We start from the raw sequence: 21,159 nt of genomic DNA on the forward strand, positions 1-21,159 counted from the left end.
GAATTGCTTTGTGAAATGGATGCAATCATGTGCAAGCTCTTAAGATAATACCTAGTTTTTCAAGCTCTTATAGATAAGACCTAGTTTTGGTTTTCCTAAACTTTAAACCATTCAGAGTAATACCGTAATAAAATCTGTGAGAACTAGGTCTGTAGTTTAGATAAGTGCAACTACAAAGGAACTTATAAAATATGGTATAGAAAATGATTTAAATAAAATCACTTCCACTGTAGTACAGAATGAATTAATGAAAATACTTCATTTATAGAACAGAAGTTAATGATATGGAAAGCAAATATTTATGCTACTCACATGTATGAAAACATCCACACAGAAATAAAATAATTAGTTGATATTATAATATGCATCTGTTTATTTGTAAAAGGTAAAGCAAAACATTAATCAATTAAATGCATAGAGTATCTATTCCTCTGTGGAAACTACATCTTATTTAGTACATGCCCTTATGTATCCATGGGTATTATAATTAAACAGCTTCCATAGTCTTTTAGTAATCAGTGGAAATCTCACAATGCCTTGTCCCACTGTGGAGAATTGAGATTCAAAAACTAGGATTTTGGAGGCTGAGATGACCTGGAGAAACAGGTGTCATATACAAGGATATGCTCAAAAAACACTAGAGCTTTTAAAGTACATAGGGAATCCTTCAGAACAAAAGAACTCTCTATTATCTGTAGTAACACATTCCCTTCCCACCTCTTCAACAGGCAGAATATGACAGTCACATCTCAAAGAATCAGCAAATGCTTTGAGATAGAAAGGGCATTTGAAGATCATAATTCCATTTCAACCTCCCCGCCACGAACAGGGATACCTTCCACTAGATCAGGTTGCCCAAAGCTCCATCCAGTCTCACATCCTGCTGTGAGAAACTGGGTAGCCCAGACTTCTGTTTCAACTTTCACTGTGACCATTAATTACTAAAATAAATTTATAATATCTGAAGCCACTCTTCCTCTTACCATTCAAATCCATGTAGGCAGTGCAGCGGGTAGCCCAAGCAGTCACTGAAGCTTCTGGAGGGAGCTACTGATCCATTTCTCAGATTTAATCCAGTCTGGTTATTCACATTAGACACAGCAAAATTCTTTTCAGTTTTTGTTGTATTTTAATTCAAACTGGGATACAAGTCATGAGATTGCCTTGGATCCATATCAAGGTCTTCCAGAATCTCATTTTGATTTGATTATTTTTAAAAATTCTTGGCTCACACTTGTACAGAATAGAAAACTTCAACAAGAGTGATTACTCTGCTGTCCTCTAGCCTGCAGTTTCTAAGTGTTTTCAGACTAAACACTTAGAAATCCTTAGAAATGCAAGTAAGCACTATCAGTTGTATTTCACTGAAGGAAATAAAGATACAGAGCAGTGCCTTTATTGTCCCCATCCCAAAAACAAAAAACAAACAAACAAAAAACAAACAACAATGGATTCCAGACTTATTTTTAACCACTGTGCTAGCTTTATACTCACTTGCTCTGAATTTCAGAGTCTATTTTCAGGTACTAACATAAATTAGTACCACAAACCTTCAGTATATATATAAGACACAGAAGGACACCAATCCTTTATTCTCTTGAAACACAAAAGTTAATCTTCCCTATATCAAATAATCTTCCATATATTCCCTCCTGTAGTTCTGCAGAATCAGAGGCTAGAAAAAGCATCAGAGAACAGAATGGTGGTAATAAAAAGATGAGTGTACCTACAGAAAAATAGAGTTACCTTTGTTACTTCTCCTAATTACTGGCTTGGTACTGGCTCAGAAAAAAAAATAGATATAATTTTAAATATTAAAAAAGGCTCTCTCAGTTTCCATCCTTCCTTGATACTGCAGCTAAGTTGTGATGACTCACTTGCAACAGCTCCAGCAGTACACTGATATGTTACTGAGACAAAGATTGAGAGAGAGCGTCCACACAACACATACCAAACACATTATGCTATATCCTTAGTTTTTCACTTAACACACGTGGAGCAATCTTGGGGCACATCTCTTCTCTGATCTTTGTGTTCTACAGTCACTTATACAAGAGCAAATGCAAAGGCAAAATCATTCTGAGTCATAACCATCTTCCATCTCTTCACTGCTTTCACAGACTGCATAAGGCAATGGTGAACCAAGCCTTGTGATCTTTACAAGGAGTTTTGCCTTAGAGAGTAGACAGAAACTGAAGTAGAATTCACAGGTTTCCTTAACCACAAATAGCACCAAATACAGGTGAATGAAGAAATTCACAACTCCAGATTTGCTCATGGCATTCCTTCCTATAAATTAGCTCATGATGTAAATACATATATATGTATTCAGAATATTTCTGAACCTATGAGATATGCGCATATCTGTAGTAACTGAGGGAGAATACTTTTTCCCTCATTCCAAATGCATTCCAGCGTATACTTTCTTACATTTTCAGCAATGCAAAGCAAACTTGAATCCTCAGTCTCTTTCAAAGTAGGCTTTTGGGCTAAAACTTTCACTCAGAAAGTACATCCTTCTCATTCTCAGGTTGTGCAGGCTTGCTGTTTTCTCTTGAGCTTAAAAATGAGTATCTCAGTCCTCCTACCATACTAAAGAAAAGAGAATTAACACAGGTCTCAGACATAACTGGTATGGTATGTACACATGGTCATTTTACAGGTATGTACTCTTCCTTCCAAAGGATGAAGGAATGCCAGCTAGCAAAAATTTGGAGTGCCTCAGAAGTGTCTGAAAAACCAGTACTGAATCTCCAAAGAACAGTAATCAGTTGCTTCAACATTCACACAAGCAGGTGCAAGAGTTCATCAAAACACAAAATGCAACATCTCTGAGTCATATTTAATGAAATAACTCATTCAGTCAGTGTTCTTATTTCCCATAGCACTTGTTTTTTCCTTGACAGCCTCACAGCTCAGAACTGATCAGATGTAAAACCACTCATAAACGGATAAGCTTAAATCCAAACAGTAAAATGAAAAAACATTACTAATTGCAATGAACTTACAAACTGAGACATTCTTCCTCAGGCCAGTAGTTTCCAAACTGTATCACCAAAATGGGCCAAATCAAACAAAATACAAAACTGCATATCACTGAGAAATATTCAGCTTTAACAAAGTTCCACCTACCAAATACTTAGCCCTATGAAGTTTAACACAGAGAACACGTAATCTCCACCAACCAACATTTTGATGTAAGCGATGGATATATTCTGAAAAGAAAACAAAAGTTGTGCATTTACTGAAGTCAATTTACAACTCCAAGAACATAAATTACATTAATTTATTTTTCTAAAGAAATAGTTACACTCTAAAATCAGTGTTTAAATTAGCTTCATGAGATATCAGCTTTATGGACAATTTAACACTGAAATAAAATCAATACATTTTCTAAGAGTGAGCAAGGCATTGAGACTGATGTTCTTAAGGAAAAAAAAAAAAAGAAAATTAGCTATTCGACAGTCAAAATAAAATTACATCGACCTTCTGAAAATGTACATCTTTTTATTCTTTGGAAAGCCAAATTCCACTATTTAAAAGCAGGTTTTGCATTCTCAAGCATGCAGGAATATGCTTTAAAGCTACAGTAAAAGCACTTTCTTATTGATTTTAAAGGGCTGCCTCTTTCCCAAATAAAAGGCATTCAAAGCACTTGGCCCAAATTCAAGCCAGACAGAGTTTAAACTCAGGGTCCACCAGCACCCCCCACCAGGTTTTGGGAAAATGAAATTGTCCCCTGTTGAAAGAAGAAAAGCTATGGAACTATGTGATCATTTTACCAGAGCTTTGTTGGTTTCAAATGTTTTAGCAGCTAACCTAAGCAATGACATCATTTCTACTGATTTCTACTGGGGACTACTGAGACATACAGTGCTTCTCAACTTTAAAAGTAAATCAAGGCATTTCAAAGAGTAATTATTGTTCCTAATGCAAAAATGACTGTTATTCCTGTGTCTAAGCTAGTTTGAATGCTGATAGTTGTTTGGCTCACAAGTACACAATAACTAAAACTCACTTGGGCTACAAGTCTGTGCTTCTCTCCAAAAAAAAGCAAAAAATGGTGTTTGTGTGGCCTTCTCAGCTCAGCCATTCTGGTCCCATCAACACAAAGGAAGCTGCACTGGTTTCAAATTACAGAACGTTACAGAACTGTGAGGACACCAAATCCAGATTTAAAACAGGCATGTATTATTGTTAATCAACCAGAACTTTTATAAGTCAAAACTAATTAGTTCATTCACCTAGAATACAAGCTCTCACACAGTGGAGCAGTTACTTATAAGCAATAAAATCCTTTCTTCAGCTGCTACTACAGCTTAGCCATTATTTTTTAACTTATGAATGCCCTATTTATCACTGGCCATGGAAATACATTTACCCCAAAATGAAAGTGGGTTAGTCTGTATGATTTTGCAATGGATTTACCTAGGCAAACTTGACAAACTTAACAGAACTTGACAAACAGCAGTAAGTGACAGTACCTGATGAAGGGTGGTAAATGTGCATCTTTTAACTAAAACTGGTTGAAGTTTCTCTTGTAGGAAAAATAAAAAGAAGTTAATATTCACATTGCTTTCCAGAGTATATCTGAGCTTCAACTAAAGAAAACAAGGTCACTTTGTAGTGTGGACCTCCAAAATGTAAAATTTATCTATTGCATGATCAGTGTCTCAGTGTTAGCCCTCTTTATGAGATTCCAGCTCAAAGCATGATCAGGATCAGAGCTGAGGCAATGCTCTTCTCTATCTATTTAAGCGCTCTCACCTCCCTCTTCTGCTCTATAACTCACCTTGATGGCACCAACTACTGCTGTTGTAAGCGCAGAATTGTAATGACTGCATAGGACAGTAGAATACATCAGAAGAAACATAAAAACATAAAACAGAAATTGTTATAAAGTTCCTTCAAGAAGCCCAAAAATTCAGCAGTATTTTGAAATGTCCAATATTTTTCAAGATTTTTCAGTATTCTGAGGGGGTTTCCATCCGCACCTGTTCCTTCTCTTGTGCATATACAAAGCTAAAAAATGAAGACTTCCTATGTGCCTCTTGATCTCTAGCACAGTCATCTGTTCTGCATGCTTCTTAAATGTCAGTAGTTGAAGGCAGTTTGACTTCCTGATTGGTAACATGAAAGAGCAGAACCGGATCCAGCATACTTTTTTATTTTTCCCTTAACTCTGCAATTCTAATAGGAACAAAGTATTGTTTCATCTCTTCTGAGTCTCCCATATTTTCCTAGGTACTTCAAAGAACAGAGGTACTGAATCAGTTCCTACACTGAAGGGTTTACATTGTATTAACTGCACAGAAGTAATCAGATTATCAGAAGATAATCTGATGATCCAGCTCTTCTGAGAGAGAGATTCTGAGTACAGAAAGTAAGAAAGCTATATGTCATATTACTGATAACAAGTGAGGACAACACTGGTAGCATCAAAACAGTTATTTACACTATTAGAAATCATTAAAAAGCAAGACAGAAGCTGGTAGAGAAATCCATTAATTTTAACATACCTTATTAGTATGTCTTACAATTGAGATTTGCAATCTAGAACATTGTCATTAAAGCATCTTACTTGATTGCCCCCTGTCCTTACCCTAAGAAGCTAGAAAGAAGAAATAGGAAGACAAATAAAAAATCTGTCCATTCCTGGAAATGTGTTGCCTGTTCTAACAGAGAGAGAGAGAATTACATTATATATAATCAACTACTAAGAAACATAAAATATAGTTAACATAAAAACATGAAAAGTCATAGATTACATTAGGTACACATTATGAACCATTCACATAACTATATGAAGCAATTTGACGCATTTAGCTTCAGAAGCAACAGGATGACAGCACTCATGACATCTGGACACACAATTTAGATTCCTTCTGAATAACAGAGCAGCTAGTAAGCTGCACACTGCAAGTAATAAAGACAAGTATGCATTTCATACAGAATTTGAGTTTTTATACTTGTTGATGGAGATAACAATGCTATGACTAATATTATACAATACTGTTGTGGTAAGAGAGAGAGAAAAGCAAATAAATAAATAATCTCCTTGAAATGTATTTCATACTGTAGATTCATTCATGAACACCTTTCAAGTCCGAGCCCACATTTTTTACCTCAAAAGTAGATGATGATCACTAAGACCTCCCACCAAATGGAGGCCAATAAATGCAGAACAATCACTTTGAAGACTGTTCTTCACAGAATCAAAGAATCACAGAACGGCCTGGGTTGGAAGGAACCTCAAGGATCATGAAGCTCCAACCCCCCCACCATGGGCAGGGCCACCAAACTCCATATCTAATACCAGACCAGGCTGCCCAGGGCCCCATCCGACCTGGCCTTGAACACCTCCAGGGATGGGGCATCCACAATCTCTCTGGGCAGCTTGGCCTGAGATATTGGTGGGAAAATAAGACATATGTGTGATGCAAAACAGTAATGGGACTTTCAACATTAAGTGACCAAGCCAGTGTATACAAACAATAGGCACTATGCATTTCTTTGATATTTATCCTGTCAAAGTAATTGAACATTCACTTTTTTCTTTTTTTTTTTCTTTTTTCTTTTTTTTTTGGTTCCAAAGCAACACACAAGCACAATGCACAATTTATCTTTCCTACAGAATAAACCTAATAGCAAGATAAACTTCCCCACTCACTTCTCCCAAAATGCTCCCAAAACTCTCTGCTGTAAAAGCAGCTGAAACTTTAGAGACATACAAACTTGGCCCCACTAAGCTTGCCAAGAAGGGCACCAGCTGCATTTTCCTACGCTGGCACAAGGTCATGCTAGAATGACATGAGAAAATGCTATTTCACACTCAGAATAGAAATACATCACATCATTTCTCAGGGAATGACAATCTTTTTCCAGAAGAATCAGACTTGTAAGAACACAAAGACAAAATCGTGTGAGTTCAGGGCACAACAACATGCAACAGTTGACACTGGAATGACTTATTTTGCCCAGAGACTCCAGCAATTTTCAGCAGGAAATCTCAAGCAATTCCACAAGTGAATACAAATCTTCAGACTTGTTTTAAAGGTAAGGAAAAGGTGACTCAGCAAGCCTGTGACGGTGCCAAAGAACACAAATCTTCTGGTCTGCTACTTTACCTGACTGGACATACTACCACTAGTATTACTACACTGTGACTACCTATGAAGACTTATGCTGTAGCTTGGTGACACTGTAGCACACAGGCTCCTAAACCAGACTGAGATAAAACAGGAATCACTCCTGACTACCAGAATGAGAGGAAGACTGAGAACTGTCTGATTTTGGTATTTGCAGTCTCATTTTAGAGAACATGGCTAATCACTAATCACACACAAAAGGATTCCCTTTTTTAGTTTAGAGTCCCTGTCATTTATCAGTTTTTAAAACTGACTTATACAAGGGTTTCAGCTTCTTCTTAGAGTGAATAATTGCAGTTTCCTACCTGTAAAGGGAAAGTCCAAATCAAATAATAACAAATATCAGCCATCAACATGGAAGTAAGATTACCTCTTACAAAAAAACTATTCACAACTCAAGAAGAAGAAAATACAATTAAAAACCATTATCAACATAAGGTGTAAAATTCTGGTACCTACTTGCTGAAAGACTCAAGTAGAAAAGCTAATAATCACTGGAACCATCATAAAACAAGCATTATAGAAAAGGACACTATATTTCCCTAACTCCTGTGAAAAAACAAAATGAAACACGGTGTTTGGAAATACAAGTCATTTGTGAGCAAAACACTAAACACTACCCTGGCAATGCTTCTGACATTATTGTAAATGAGCACCTAGAATGTAATGTGCTGCAGTTTAAAAAACAAGCTAATGATCATTGAATACTGAGTTTAGTACTGAGATGAGCTTCCATTTCAATCACTTTGAATGCTCAGAAAAACCTTCAGAAGTCTCCATGCGGCACCAGCTAGCTATAAATATCCCAAGGCAACAGTCCAGAAATGCTTTGTATTAGACTGCAGGTAAGTCTCTGCCTTGCTCAGGGATCACCCATTTCATCTACTGCAGATTCATCCTCAAAGTAGAGAGCAGGGTGGCTCCCTAAGGCTAGTGTAACAGCAAAATTAATGAAGCCTGACTCTTAGGTGGGGCACCTGTAGTAACTGGCGTAACTTCAAGCAGCTTGATGGATGCCATAAAACCTCTTGGTTAATCTGCCTGAGAGAAAGGCAGGAGAGAATCTCAGGAATGAAGAACCAGCAACCCTCTTCTCCAAATTCAGTCACACTACTCAGCAAATCTTTGCAGGTTAGATAATATGAATCTCTGCATTTTGCAGAAACCTGTTAGAATATGAAATGTTGTTCTCAGATAAAAATGCAGAGTCTGGATCCAGTGAGACTTCTGAAACTACTAAAAAAGGCATATTTCCACTGCATAGACTGACCCATAAAGTGACAAAAATTATATCCAACATCACTAGACTGCTTTTTGCTATGATTTGATATGTCTTCATGGCACTGTATTTAAAGAGTTGTCTGCTCAGCATTTATATAACATACAATGTGTCAAGGTACCACTTAATTCCTATGGGTACCAATATTTGGTGTAGACTTGCTTTTTGACAGCCTACAAATATAGCAGTTTTAATGGCTGTTAACTCAGACTGGACAGGTCTGTCTCTGTCCCCACAGGTTTATTTTACATAAACATCACTTCAAAGTGTGTTTCTAGTAAAAAATTATATTCCTTTGATAAATATCAAGCTTAGAGTTACATAATTTGCTTTTGTCTTTATTTATTTTTTAAATAAAAGCATCAATGTAAAGCCACTACAAAGTTTGCTTAAAGGACCGGAGGGAAAATAAAACACAATTTATTTAAGCCTGTTCTCTAGTTCTCATAACAAGACCACCCCAGGCTGTTCTCCATTAATGATGCATATATGTACCTATCCACTGAAATACGAAAGTATGTGAAACTATTAGTTCACAACAGTACAATTAAAGTTATTTACTAATTAACAACATTGTCATAACGTTCAACTCAACCTAATGACACCATGGGTACCTTTGGATCCATTTTCTGCTTTGTGTAAACTCCATTTGCTACTGTGAATATATCATTTAGTAATACAAAGGTGTAGCCCTCCAGATTAAAAGATAGATCAGACCTGGGAAAGACATATTATACTGTAAATAAATAAATATTTCACAACATATTGTACTAGAGAAGTGTTGTAAATGAGGAATTGCAAGAGAAATCCAGCAAGTTGCAGGTTTTGCCTTTGTAATTTGTACTTCTTCAGTCACAGAACAATCACAAATGGGTCATCAGAGACTTCCCAGAACTCACTATGGAAGTCGCAGGAAAAGTTTGATTTTCATTTTGTGAAAAATTCCATCTGCCTCAATCCTGACAACTTGTCCAATGATTACTTCTTCTAACAGAATTAGTAGCAAGGGAATAAAATCTGGCTACTTGTTTTTTTAAGTCAGAACAGACACATTGTCATCCTTTCTGTTTTGACTAGTTACCTCACACATGCAGTGTCATTTATTTAATAGGACATAGCTCTATCCAACTCACATCACATGGAATTTATTTACTTTTGTACACAGTGAAGTACAAAATATAAAAATAATATTACATTTCAATGTAAGTAAAGGAATTTTTTAATAGGGAGAAAACAAAAGAAGCTAACAAGTATTTTGTGAGCTTATCTCATCTTTTAACTTGTTCAAAGTGATAAAAAAGGAGATACTGTCTTAGTCAAAAAACAAAATTTGATAACTAAAAGATCATTATTTCTACTGTGCACAAATATATTTTTCTAAAACATGAAAAGAAAGTAGTGTTTCTCACATAGTTTTAACCTGGTATGTCTATTATCCTGCAAACATGGAAAACTTAGGGGTGGAAAGAGAAGCACCCAAGTACTTTCAGCTGGATTTCAGTTTTAATCTTTGTTATCCTGCACCTCCCAATGACATCAGTAGAGAGACTATCCAAATCAACTTCATGCAGAGTAAGTGGATCAACTTTGGGTCACTTGGCAGTTAACAAGGAAGAAAATTTTCCTGTTATCCCTCCCTCTCATAACATGACTTAGTATAAACAAATGAAAACCTTACCCAGCTGCTATGAAGGCCCCAAGAACGATGGCAAATATGCTGATGAAAATATTCAGTGGATTAAGTTCCCTGTAGATGAAATGTAGATGAAATTAGACCATTCATATTTACACTATTTTGAGATTAAATGGCTCTCTGCCTGAAAAGTTTCAAATCAATTAGTAATCAAAAAAATATTTAACAGGAAGACAAAGTCCTCAAAACCTTACAGAAGAAATATGATTGACTATGAGAAGCTGTAGCCCACACAGTCAGATTTTGACACGGAGAAGTGAGATGGTAAAAGCATGGTAAGTATTCTGCTACCAGATAATTTTAAGAGTAAAGATTAAAGGTTTACAATATCAATGCTGGAACAAACCGTAACCAACTCTGTATTGGTGTTCATATGGGATATATTTCAGTGTTTTCAAGTCATTCAGTCATTCAATAAAGAAGAAATCACTGCACATCTCTTGTGTAGTTTGTTATCTCACCTTTCCTGGGGAAGATTCTGTACAGCACACTATCTAGGTTATTTTTTAAAATATATGCTTATTCGGAAACCTTTCATCTGGAATGGAAAACACAGCTTATGATATTCTTCAATATGTCTGTCTATATCAGCCCTGACACAGAGTAGGGAAAAGTGTATCATAAAACTATGCTGCTTCTTAAAGCTACATTACTTTATTTAGAAATGTATTAAGTATTTTTGCTTCACACATGTGCCTTATTTTTCCACATCTCTCAGGCTAGCTTCCAACTCTGAGCAGGCCTCTGAGAAAAGATCCATCAAAACAGAAGGTAAATACCTCTTGCAGAAATCCTGCAAACTCACTGACTCACATTTTCCTCACTTACTTTAGGGAGTCCTCAGGTCAAAAAGAAAAGATAGTAACTCCTGCTTTCCCTGTGAGAATTTGTACCTAGGAAAGCATATGAGTGCATCCCCATGTATGAATCAAATCAATTTTGATCACCAAAAGGATAAGCTTCAACCAGAAAGGAAATGACAATCCAATTATGGGCTTTTTGAAAACCTGTTCCCAAACCATCATCTCACATTGCTTGAGTTCAGCTTCAGCAAACTGTTTTTCGCTTTCTGAGCTTATTTCATCCAAGTGCAAGCCCTCTGGATATAACTATAATGGCAAGAGAAAGTATTACATATTTATTTTCCTGCTCTTCCAAGTCAGTAGAAAACAAATCAGTGATTCCAAGCTGCAGCTACATGAAGTTCTCAGTTCTTCATTAAAGAAAAACAAATGTAATTGTAATTAAGGAGTTTTCTGACCTAACAGCACCTTGTTAGTTGCCATTTTGCTTCACTAAACCGGTATGTTTTAAGACTTGACTCAGAAAGCTACTCTGTATGAACAAACTGTCATACTGTTTTGAGACTTAAGGATCTATCTTCTTGAAACAGCTTGAAGATCTGCAAAACTAAAAGGAGCAAACTAAAATCACTAACAGAAGCATCTAAGTCATATTCCACTTTCTTGATCCCTGTATAACTGTTAAGGGAATAAGTTACGTAAATGACAGCATGCATTTCTTTTTCCTTTATTCACTACCATGCATGTATCCATGTCTTCAAACAAAAAATAAATAACACCATTTTCCTTGTTTCTCTTTTTTGCCAGTAAAAGTCACTCATGCAATATCCTCATGAGACATGACAAGTAACCTATTTTGTATGATCTAAAATAAAGGTATCTTAGCAAGAAAAGAAAGAAGTTCACCCAAGTATGACTTCCAGCAGTAACGTAAGTGGGATGGTAAACTTCCTGAGCACTGTGAACATCAACAAACTGCCAAACAAAGTAAAATAAAATAAAATCCAAGCAGCGTCAAATGAATAGCATTCGTGTGTCTAGTTCTTCTCTAATTTTACTAAGCGGTGCATGAAACCACTAGTCCAGCAACAAGCACGCAGAACAAACTTCCAGCCACACACTATAAATAAAAATGTCAGTCTGGCACTAGAAAAAGATTAGATAACAAAATCACTGAAAATAAGTCACAAAATCACAAGATTTGCCAGTTTGTAAAAGTTTGCAACTGTCTACCTTCTAAAAAGTCTCTCTCCAGTTCAGAAATGGAACGTAAAAAATATTTTCTACATAACATTGTGCCTGTGAAATAGACCTTTCTGTATAAATCAAAGGCAGGGTAAGCTACAATAACTTGTATTGTAAAAATAAAGGACAAGCAATAATACTGTCTCTGAAAACATATAGCAAAGAAGAAAACGTGCTTAGTAAACAAGCTGCACTTTCAAACAAGAAGAAAATAGAATGCACTAGAAGCATGAAGGGTAGAACATATAAAACAAACAACTTTGAAACAACCTAATGTTGGTCTGGATTAACTGAGGCAGTTTGAAATATTTTTTTTATTAATTCAAGAGAACAGTTGCATATGACACTTTGAAAGTCTGACAGCATGGCCATCTGGACCAACTAACCCCCCGTTTAAGACAACCACCACCAACTGCATAATGCTACAAATCTTAAGACTGTTTTTAAATATTCTGAAAGACATTTGGAAGCTATGCATAAGATCACCTGCATGCTACAGACAGCTCAAAAAGCTGGGCAAGCCCATAACATAAGCAGATTCCTGATAATGAAGCAAAACACAATATAACAAAACATTAATGGTAGAAATAACACAGTCATACTTACTTTTCTGTTACAAAAATCTGAATAAGAAAGCTAAAATAGATATGTCACATAGGTAGAAGAGATGCTGGATTTGTATTTAGAATAACAACAACAACAAAACTAAATTACAGTTAGGGAAACAGGAAGGAACAATAATTCATAATCCGAGCATTCACAGGATTGAAACTACTTCCTTCTTCACACTGCCTTAAGTACTACCTAGAAGAGTGCTGCTGTAGAAGGCCTTACATTTGCTTGAACAGATACTTCAGAGGAATAATTCTGTGTGTGTACAACAGGGAGCTGCAGAACCAGGTGCCTAAAATTACTACCTAACATTGCTAGTGGAAGAAAATTCATTCATTAGGTAAAAAGCAAAGCATTTTCTTTCTCAGCATCTCAAAATTATGAAATACTTGATATCTACAAAACTCTCGGTTTTGGTTTAGATGTCTGTAAATACATACAACAAAACTGCTACAATGGCATTGCTCTGACCTCAAATTCTGCTAGAGCCATTATGCTTCTGAACTCCTCTTCTCTAGAAAATTTGGTAATCCAATCTATTACAGTAGGCCCTCTAGATTATTTATACTTTTATAGCACTGGCATGGAAGATCCTCCTCATGAGGGGGCCTACAGGTAAGCCAGCAAGGCACATCTTATCAGGCAGTGTAGTGACAGGACAAGGGGGGAATGGCTTTAAACTAAAAGATGGTAGAATTAGATTGGATATAAGGAAGAGATTCTTTACTCAGATGGTGGTGAGGCACTGGCACAGGCTGCCCAGAGAAACTGCGGGTGCCCCATCCCTAGAAGAGTTCAAGGCCAGGCTGCATGGGGCCCTGGGTCCTGGTCTGATGGGTGCCAGTTCTGCCCATGGCATTGGGGTTGGAACTGGGTGGCCTTTGAAATCCCTTCCGACCTAAACCATTCTGTGATTCTATGGTCTCCGCCTATGGGCACAGAGGAGCAAACAAGCTCTTCAAAAGTCTACCCACAGCCTGCTGGAACCCAGCAAAGCAACACCACTGCCACCATCCTGCTACACAGTAGATAGTGAGTGTTCTACATAACTTGCAACATCATCATCATATAAAACTTTCTCACATCCCTCTTCCTTTAAAAATTTCTTACAGTTTTCAAGTCCTATGAATAAGTCATCTAGGAAAAACTGAACACTATGGTATGAGAGGAAAGGATCCTGAAAATATGTGAAGTGCTTTCATTGTCATGGAGGAATACCGTGACTTTCAGTCAGGTCTGGCAAAGCTCCCCTTAAAAAAAGCACAAATCCTCAAAACAGGTCAAATGTTTGGGTAAGTTTCGAAATAGTACTGGGTGTTAAGATAGACAAATATGTACATTGAAGTCCCTATGCAGTGTCTTTCTTCAGCAATTTTCACCCCCACAGAAGAAAAGTGTAAAAGCCAAGAAGTTTATTTATAACTTACTATACCTGAGTTTGCTGATACTTGATAATCCACTTAGGTGGTTTCCAACATAAATCAGAGGCAGAGGAAACAACTGTGATGAAATTAAAAGCACAACTCAGATGATTATATTTTGAAGCACTGTTGAGAAACTTTAACTGAAAGAATTTGAGAACTGTAATATCAGATATGGTTTAGCTGGTTTGAGAAAGAAAGAGGTTTCTTTTTGTGTTGGTATTTTTTTGGGTGAAAATATGTAACTGTTGCAAACTGATCTACAGCTCTTGTTCAGGTTACCATTTGTGACTTCACTGACTTCACAGGAACAAAAGCAATTTATCTCTAACGAGGCCGACTTGATGTAAAGTAAATTTTAATCATTTTTATTTTAATTACTATCACCTTCAGACTAATATGTATACTAGTGTTTAGATTTTAGATATAAAAGTACTAATAATAGCAGTAACAAAATAAGCAAGGGAACAGAAAGAGAATTAGCTATAGGTATGCTTCGCTACGTTCTTCACATATATTAGTATGCCTGGAAGACACATTATTTTAGATCTACAGTAATGAGTTATGTTAGGTGAGATACTAGAATTGAAAGATAAATATTTAGGGATAAATTAAACTCTACCATTTCAAACCAAATTCTACCATTTCTTCTATAATAACAAGACTGACTCTCACAAAAATATAAAGGGCATAACTCAATACAGAGAAAAAAAAAGTTTGGAGTCTTAAGAAAATGTACAAGAAGTCATGTACTCCTTCCTACACAACAGAGAGCTCAGTTCAAAATTGTTATTTTCCTACAGTATAAGTGTTGCATAAAATAATAACAAGCCAATGTAATAAATGGGAACAAAGGTGGTGTGCACATCTAGTCCTATCTGCTATCAGAAAGACAAAACAAACACATTCCATACTCTATTGTGTCTTATAGTTGGTGAAGCTGTGCCTACATTCTCACTGGGAGATTTTGTGTTTGTCAAAGGCCAAGTCTTCTCAAAGCTGTGCATGCTAGAAAAGCATGGAAGAGGAATAAGACTCATTTTACCTATGTTAAAATTATGCCTTTCTTTTACAGCAGACAGGAGAAAAGTACAGATGAAGTGCAATCAACTTCATCTTGTCACAGACAATATTTTGGAATATTTTCTTCAAATGGCGCAAGAACTCCAAAGCTTTCTCAGTAAAGTTAAGTACCTTGCTAGTTCAGAATTTTAGCTGAAAGCACTGAGGCTGTAAACCAGTCTAGGAGTTAAACTCAGCACTAATCCTGGTGTCAGTGAAAGCAAAAGACTGCAAAACAATGGTATTTTAAAAAGTAAAGATATCAACAAAGACCAATTCAGCTGCTTCACTGTGGCTAGTCAAATCCAGCACTGCAAGCAATGCGTAAACACTGGGTGCTCCCAGCATATGCAGGAAGGCCTTTGTTATTAGAACCAACAAAAAGGATGCTGTTTTTTAATACCCTTCTACATACTTATATTAAAATAAAGGCTACAGCAGGGGAGAGTAGTGGGATCAACACAGGGTGAAGACCATTTCTCAAGGTCTCAAAAGGTTTTCTACAAGTAGAATTTATTTTTGAGTTATCATATGCCCTATTCATATTTCCAAGCAGCACTTCCTCCTTCATTTTGTGCACAGATCCCCCACAGATCTCCCACTGATGATACAGTGAGTATCCAAAAAAGTACTTCAGCAATCTGAAAAAACTCATGCAGCTGTATAAAGATACAGTATCCATTCCCAGGTATTGCATAACCAAATGACACTGGATTTCTCTGCAGACAGAAGGCAAGAATAAGATAGTGAAATGAAAATGATTTAACTGAATACTGAATGAAAAAAGATGCAAATAATGACATTTGATAAATAAACAGAAAACTGTTTTTTGTTCTTCTTTTATATCTTGTCTTGGCTAAAAAATAAAAAAAATTAAAAAAAAAGAAATTCAAGCCATGCAGAAAGACACCCATTACATTTTCTAATTAATATCAAAACCTTGGCAATCCTTACTTTCATGGGTATACTCTTCTCAAAATCAGGAAAGTGTATAATTTTATTAATTTTGACACATACAAGATAAGTATAGTGGATGCCATCTAAATAAAAACAAAAAACAAGAAGTCATGTAGGAACAAAATCATAATGTATCATGGAAGAACTGCTTCAAAAACAAAATCTTTACGTGCATTTGACAGATACTATATATTATGTATTTTGTTCAATGAACAGTACAGTGTACAGTGCATAGACTGGAATAATGTTTTATTCTTAAAATTTTGCCTGTTATTTATTTAAAGTACAATACAGATAAGCACAGTTTTATGGCTTGAGATAATTAGTTGTAGCTTGTGAAATAAGAAGTGCTTAATAAGTTGTGAAAATAAAACAGGGCACAATCCTGTAATAATCATGCAGTTCACGCACAGAGTGTTGTTTAGTCTGAAAAATCATTCTTACAGCTTTTTTGTTAATGTGAGAAGAGGGGGATGTATACTGGTCAGTCTATTGTATAGTGAACAATAAATAATAGAAGTATTATAAGAATGAAGGAGAGTGAGCATCTTCAACATTGTAAGAGCTTAATGCAGGCCACTGGGCAGTGTCATGGTTTTGTAATTTTGCTATTGGTATTCCACATCATAACATCATGTACAGCACAGGTAATTAAAGGGTTAATACTCCAGTTCCGTGGATTGACAATCTTCCAGATACCTGCTTCTCAAAAGAGAAGAACTACATATCCCAGAGGACCTTACAGACAGAGAAGGAAGATACGTCACAGAAGTCACGGGATCTAAGTCACAGGATCTGGCTCTCTTGCTCTCTCTCTCACTGCCAGGCAGAGGGGTGGGTGTGCTTCCAAGCTGTGTGTCTTCATTCAAGTAGGCTCTTTGGTTTCAGAAACTCTCTCTTATTTTATTTGATTTATTAGCCTTAATTTCAATCAGATTGTATTATATTGTGTTATCTTGCATTCAGATATCATAAAATCATTTTACTTATCGTAAAATAAGTTTTCCTCCTTAGATCGTTGCCACTTCTCCATTCTTTTTTCCCTCTCTGAGTCCAGCTCCTGTTTCCCTACCCCTTTCCCTTTTCCCGACCCATTTTTGGGGGATGCCCGCTGTCACAGGCATAGATTGATCCAGATAAACCTGTGACAGACGGAAGAAAGAAATTTCTTTGTATAGGAAAAAGTAATTGTCTACAAGAACAGAGTGGAGTCATGATTCAAAGACTGAATTACGTATTGTATCATGCTACCTTCCAAAGTGATAGGGAAATCGTGGAAGAATTGGTCAACAAAATATAGAAATGCCACTGAGTCCCAGGTTCTACAAATAAACAAGGCCATAGCATTGCCCTTAATACAAAGTATTGCCTTATTTTCTACTCCTTGGTTTTGGTTGAAACTGAGAAGTGCAGTTGTTTGAGAAATACAGATGTATCAATCCCTCTTTCTCTCCCCCTATGGGACAGCAAACTTAACAAGACATTTTACTCTTTTTAGCACTCTACAGCAGAGATGTCAGACACATGAAATTTCTGCCATTTCACTAAAACAAATCACTCTTACCATGCATCTAATAAAAGAAGTAGTGTAGTATAACAGAGATTTCACCCCTCAATATATCTTTATGCTATCATTAGTTTAACTTACTAAATAATGAGTATATCCAGTATGCTTTACTTGTGAACCTACCTGTCCAATTCCAAGAAAAACTGGTGATGGGAATCTGAAAAACATAAACAGACATTTAATACCAAGGAAAGCAGGAAAAAAAAAGAAAAAAGAAATAAAATAAAAGAGGAGTCTAAATCTAGTGCATGTGGATGACCACAAGAGCTCATGAGCCACAACACTCATTGAAGTCCTAGTATGATATTTGTACAGCAGAATGCAAGGCACATTCAAATAACATAGCATAAGCCTAGCTGATCAATTTTAAAGAGCTTAAAGAGGCTCTAGTCTATTTTAAGTGAACTTGGTGAACTCTAACAAAGTTTTAGCTGAAAGCACAAATGCTTGAATGTTAGGAAAGCAGGAACCTTAGCAGTGTGTATGAAGAATCTGAGTCTCCATTTCCTCCCTTAAAATACACATAACTAAAAATTAGTGATATGGTACCAACTGCTAGTTTTCTATTTATACAATGAAATACAAGCAAACACATTATGTACTAGGGTTCATTGCTTTATGCTATCACAGAAATGTCTGGAGCCCCTCTGACCAAAATCCTCAAGGAGCTCCCCAGACATAACAGTTATGTCATTCCAGCAAGACGGCAGTATTTTGCAGGACTGCACTGTCAGGGATGGTCACACACAAATCTGAACCCAGGGAATCTGAAATCAAATCCTGTTCATTCTCTGCACACATCTGTACAAATAAGTGCCTAGCAAGAGCCTACTCTGTCTTCAAGCTCTGTAATTTTCTACTACCACAAAACTCCTTGACGTGGTGGTGATTTATTACTGAGGCCTTCAAGACCTGCTTCCGATGCTAAGAACTGTATTTCTCGAACAAGCACTGCGACAAGAATGTAATATTAACAAAAGAATCATAGAAATATGGAATCATAGAATAGTTTGAGTTGGAAAAGACCCTTAAAGGCCATCTAGTCCAACTCCCCTGCAATGAACAGACACCTACATCTAGATCATATTGCTTAAAACCTGGTCCAACCTAACCTGGAATGTCTCCAGGGATGGGGTATCCACCACATCTCCGGGCAACTTGTTCCAGTGCTTCTGTAAGCGCACTCTGAAGTGCAGCACAAAGGCCATAGGAATCATAGGTATTAGGGGGTAAAATGAGCACCAGAGACAGGATTGCCATTTATAATCATATGACATCTAAACTACATTTTTGTTTGCACTTGCAGCTACACCATACAAATGTAGAGATTTCATTCACTTATGCCCCAGAAACCTCTTCAGATCTTTTGGAGCAGTAGAATCCTAGGAACCCCTAACTACACACTCTTTACATAAAATCCAGGTTTACTGATGGTCACACTGTCTTGGAATATTTTTCATGGATGCATTACAAGAAGCTGCTGATGGTAAGATGAAAACCACCATGAAACAAAAGCATGACTTCCATCACATATCATTTTTGGGAGATGCAATATACAGCTGTAATATTCAAATAGTAGTGAGTGCTAAGAAACATTTGGATTTGCTTTTTTTTCTGCTTTTTTTTTTTTCTTCTACTTCTGTTCTTAGCTCAGGATGGGCTAAAATACAGCAAAACCAAAGTAAACATTAAGTAAAGAATACTATTGATGAGAATGCAGGTACAGAACTGTGATTCTATACAGAATTCCTCACCAAGTCAAAGGTGCAGCTCTTCAGTGTTCATATGACTAAGAAACCTTCTCAAGTTTGTTTTCCTGGCTACCTGAGAAAAGAAAGGTGCTTCCAGGAGAGTCAGATGGCATCAGCATCAGGGACACAGCTGAGACTGCCATGCATGCAGCATGAACACACACTCAGTAGTGCACAGAGCTCAGTAGTGCACAGAGCTCTGCCCTGACTGATTCACAGAGCCCATGTGCTACATCCTATGACCAAAGTCATCTTCATTGGAGTGCTGTGTACTTAACATCTGAATGTACACACTAGAATTTGACATATGGCTGCGATCCATGCTGGGGAAAACTCCTTTAACTCAAGTGACAGCCAACCCTTGTCTATCAGTACCTAAACATTAGCTGGCTGTTTACAAACACCTGGCTACCAGGAAACAAGCACTTTCACATGTGGATGAGCAAAGGTTTTGTCCATGGGACCTAGCACCTATCTGAATGGAGGAACTAATCTGCATCTTCCTATGGGAAGGAAAATAACAGCTGTGATGAACTTGCTGCACTACTGTCGGCATCAAGATCACCATGCCAACAGCCACAGCAACTGAGGACTTTCCGAGGACCACTTCTGGGGCTTGTGATCACAGCAGGTTCCTCAGGACCCCATCCAGCCAGACCTAATCTGGTTCTGCCTACTTCTACAGCTATCTTGCCCTCTGGGCCCACCAGCACCTTGAGGCACAGGGCAGTGTGCTCGCTTTCAGGCAAGGTGCTGAGGAGCAGCAGCTGGTGTGCACCCCACGCATTGCTGCCTCTGTGCTCCATCAGCAATGGTAGGCGAAACTGCACTATCGGCTTCTTTGCCAGCGAAGCACCACGCTCAGCACTGGAAATTACAGGAGCACTTGCACGTAGCGAACGGATCCTCAGCTGACAGAGTCCGTCCCGCCCCACCCGGCTCCCTGCGCTGCTGACGGCGGCACTCCGGACAAGCGCGCGCCTCCACTCTCGCTCCGAGCTCCAGCAGCCCTCTACTGCTGCTTCCGTCAGGGGCGCCCAGTGCGCCGCTTGCTTCGCGCCGCAGCGGCCCGCAGGGTGGGGGGGGGACGGCCCAGCCGAGGGGAGGCAAGAGCCCGGACTGCACGACCGCCGCCCCTCACCTGTAGGCGCTGAGTAGGCCCTTGTTCACCAACACTCTAAGGAAGGAGTACGTTCCATAGAAAACGGCCGACACCGCTCCGCGGAGCGCCAGGGCGGCTCCCCGCGGCCGCCCTGCAGCGCGCCCGGCGGTCACGGCACCACCCGGACAGCACATGGGGAGCCGCCACGGCCCGTCCTGGCACGAAGGCCTGCAGGGCGTCCCCTGGTGACGCGGGGCGGGTTAGGGCGGCCGGGACGGAGGAGGGGCCGGCCACCTCTGCTTACACCCTTCGCTCCATACTGCGATATAGCGCGCCTGTGCCGTCACTTCAACAAAGTACTGCCAGTGAAAGTGTGATACCTGCTTCCTTAGTTTTAAACCAGTCTCCTCAAGGAAGAGTTCTGTACGAGCAGATACGAATTCCAGTGTCTAAAAGCACACACGCTCAGACTGAGATGTTAAAAGGAGCCAACCATACACAGCTGTGAGTCACCGCAGT

General features: G+C 38.0%; 1 protein-coding gene across 1 annotated transcript; it reads right to left on the bottom strand.

Annotated features, from left to right (window-relative positions):
* Positions 1–1,380: 1,380 nt before the first annotated feature.
* Positions 1,381–20,862, bottom strand: SLC35D2 (solute carrier family 35 member D2). The gene is given in 13 exon segments (XM_004951107.5): positions 1,381–2,592; positions 3,133–3,215; positions 4,793–4,871; positions 5,603–5,670; positions 7,608–7,697; positions 9,042–9,144; positions 10,106–10,174; positions 11,830–11,898; positions 14,213–14,280; positions 16,218–16,267; positions 16,270–16,303; positions 17,911–17,944; positions 20,680–20,862. Coding segments are annotated over 13 exon segments (996 nt in total). The 5' UTR covers positions 20,835–20,862; the 3' UTR covers positions 1,381–2,498.
* Positions 20,863–21,159: the final 297 nt, after the last annotated feature.

Source organism: Gallus gallus, chromosome Z (genome assembly GCF_016699485.2).
Source record: "Gallus gallus isolate bGalGal1 chromosome Z, bGalGal1.mat.broiler.GRCg7b, whole genome shotgun sequence".
NCBI lineage: Eukaryota > Metazoa > Chordata > Aves > Galliformes > Phasianidae > Gallus > Gallus gallus.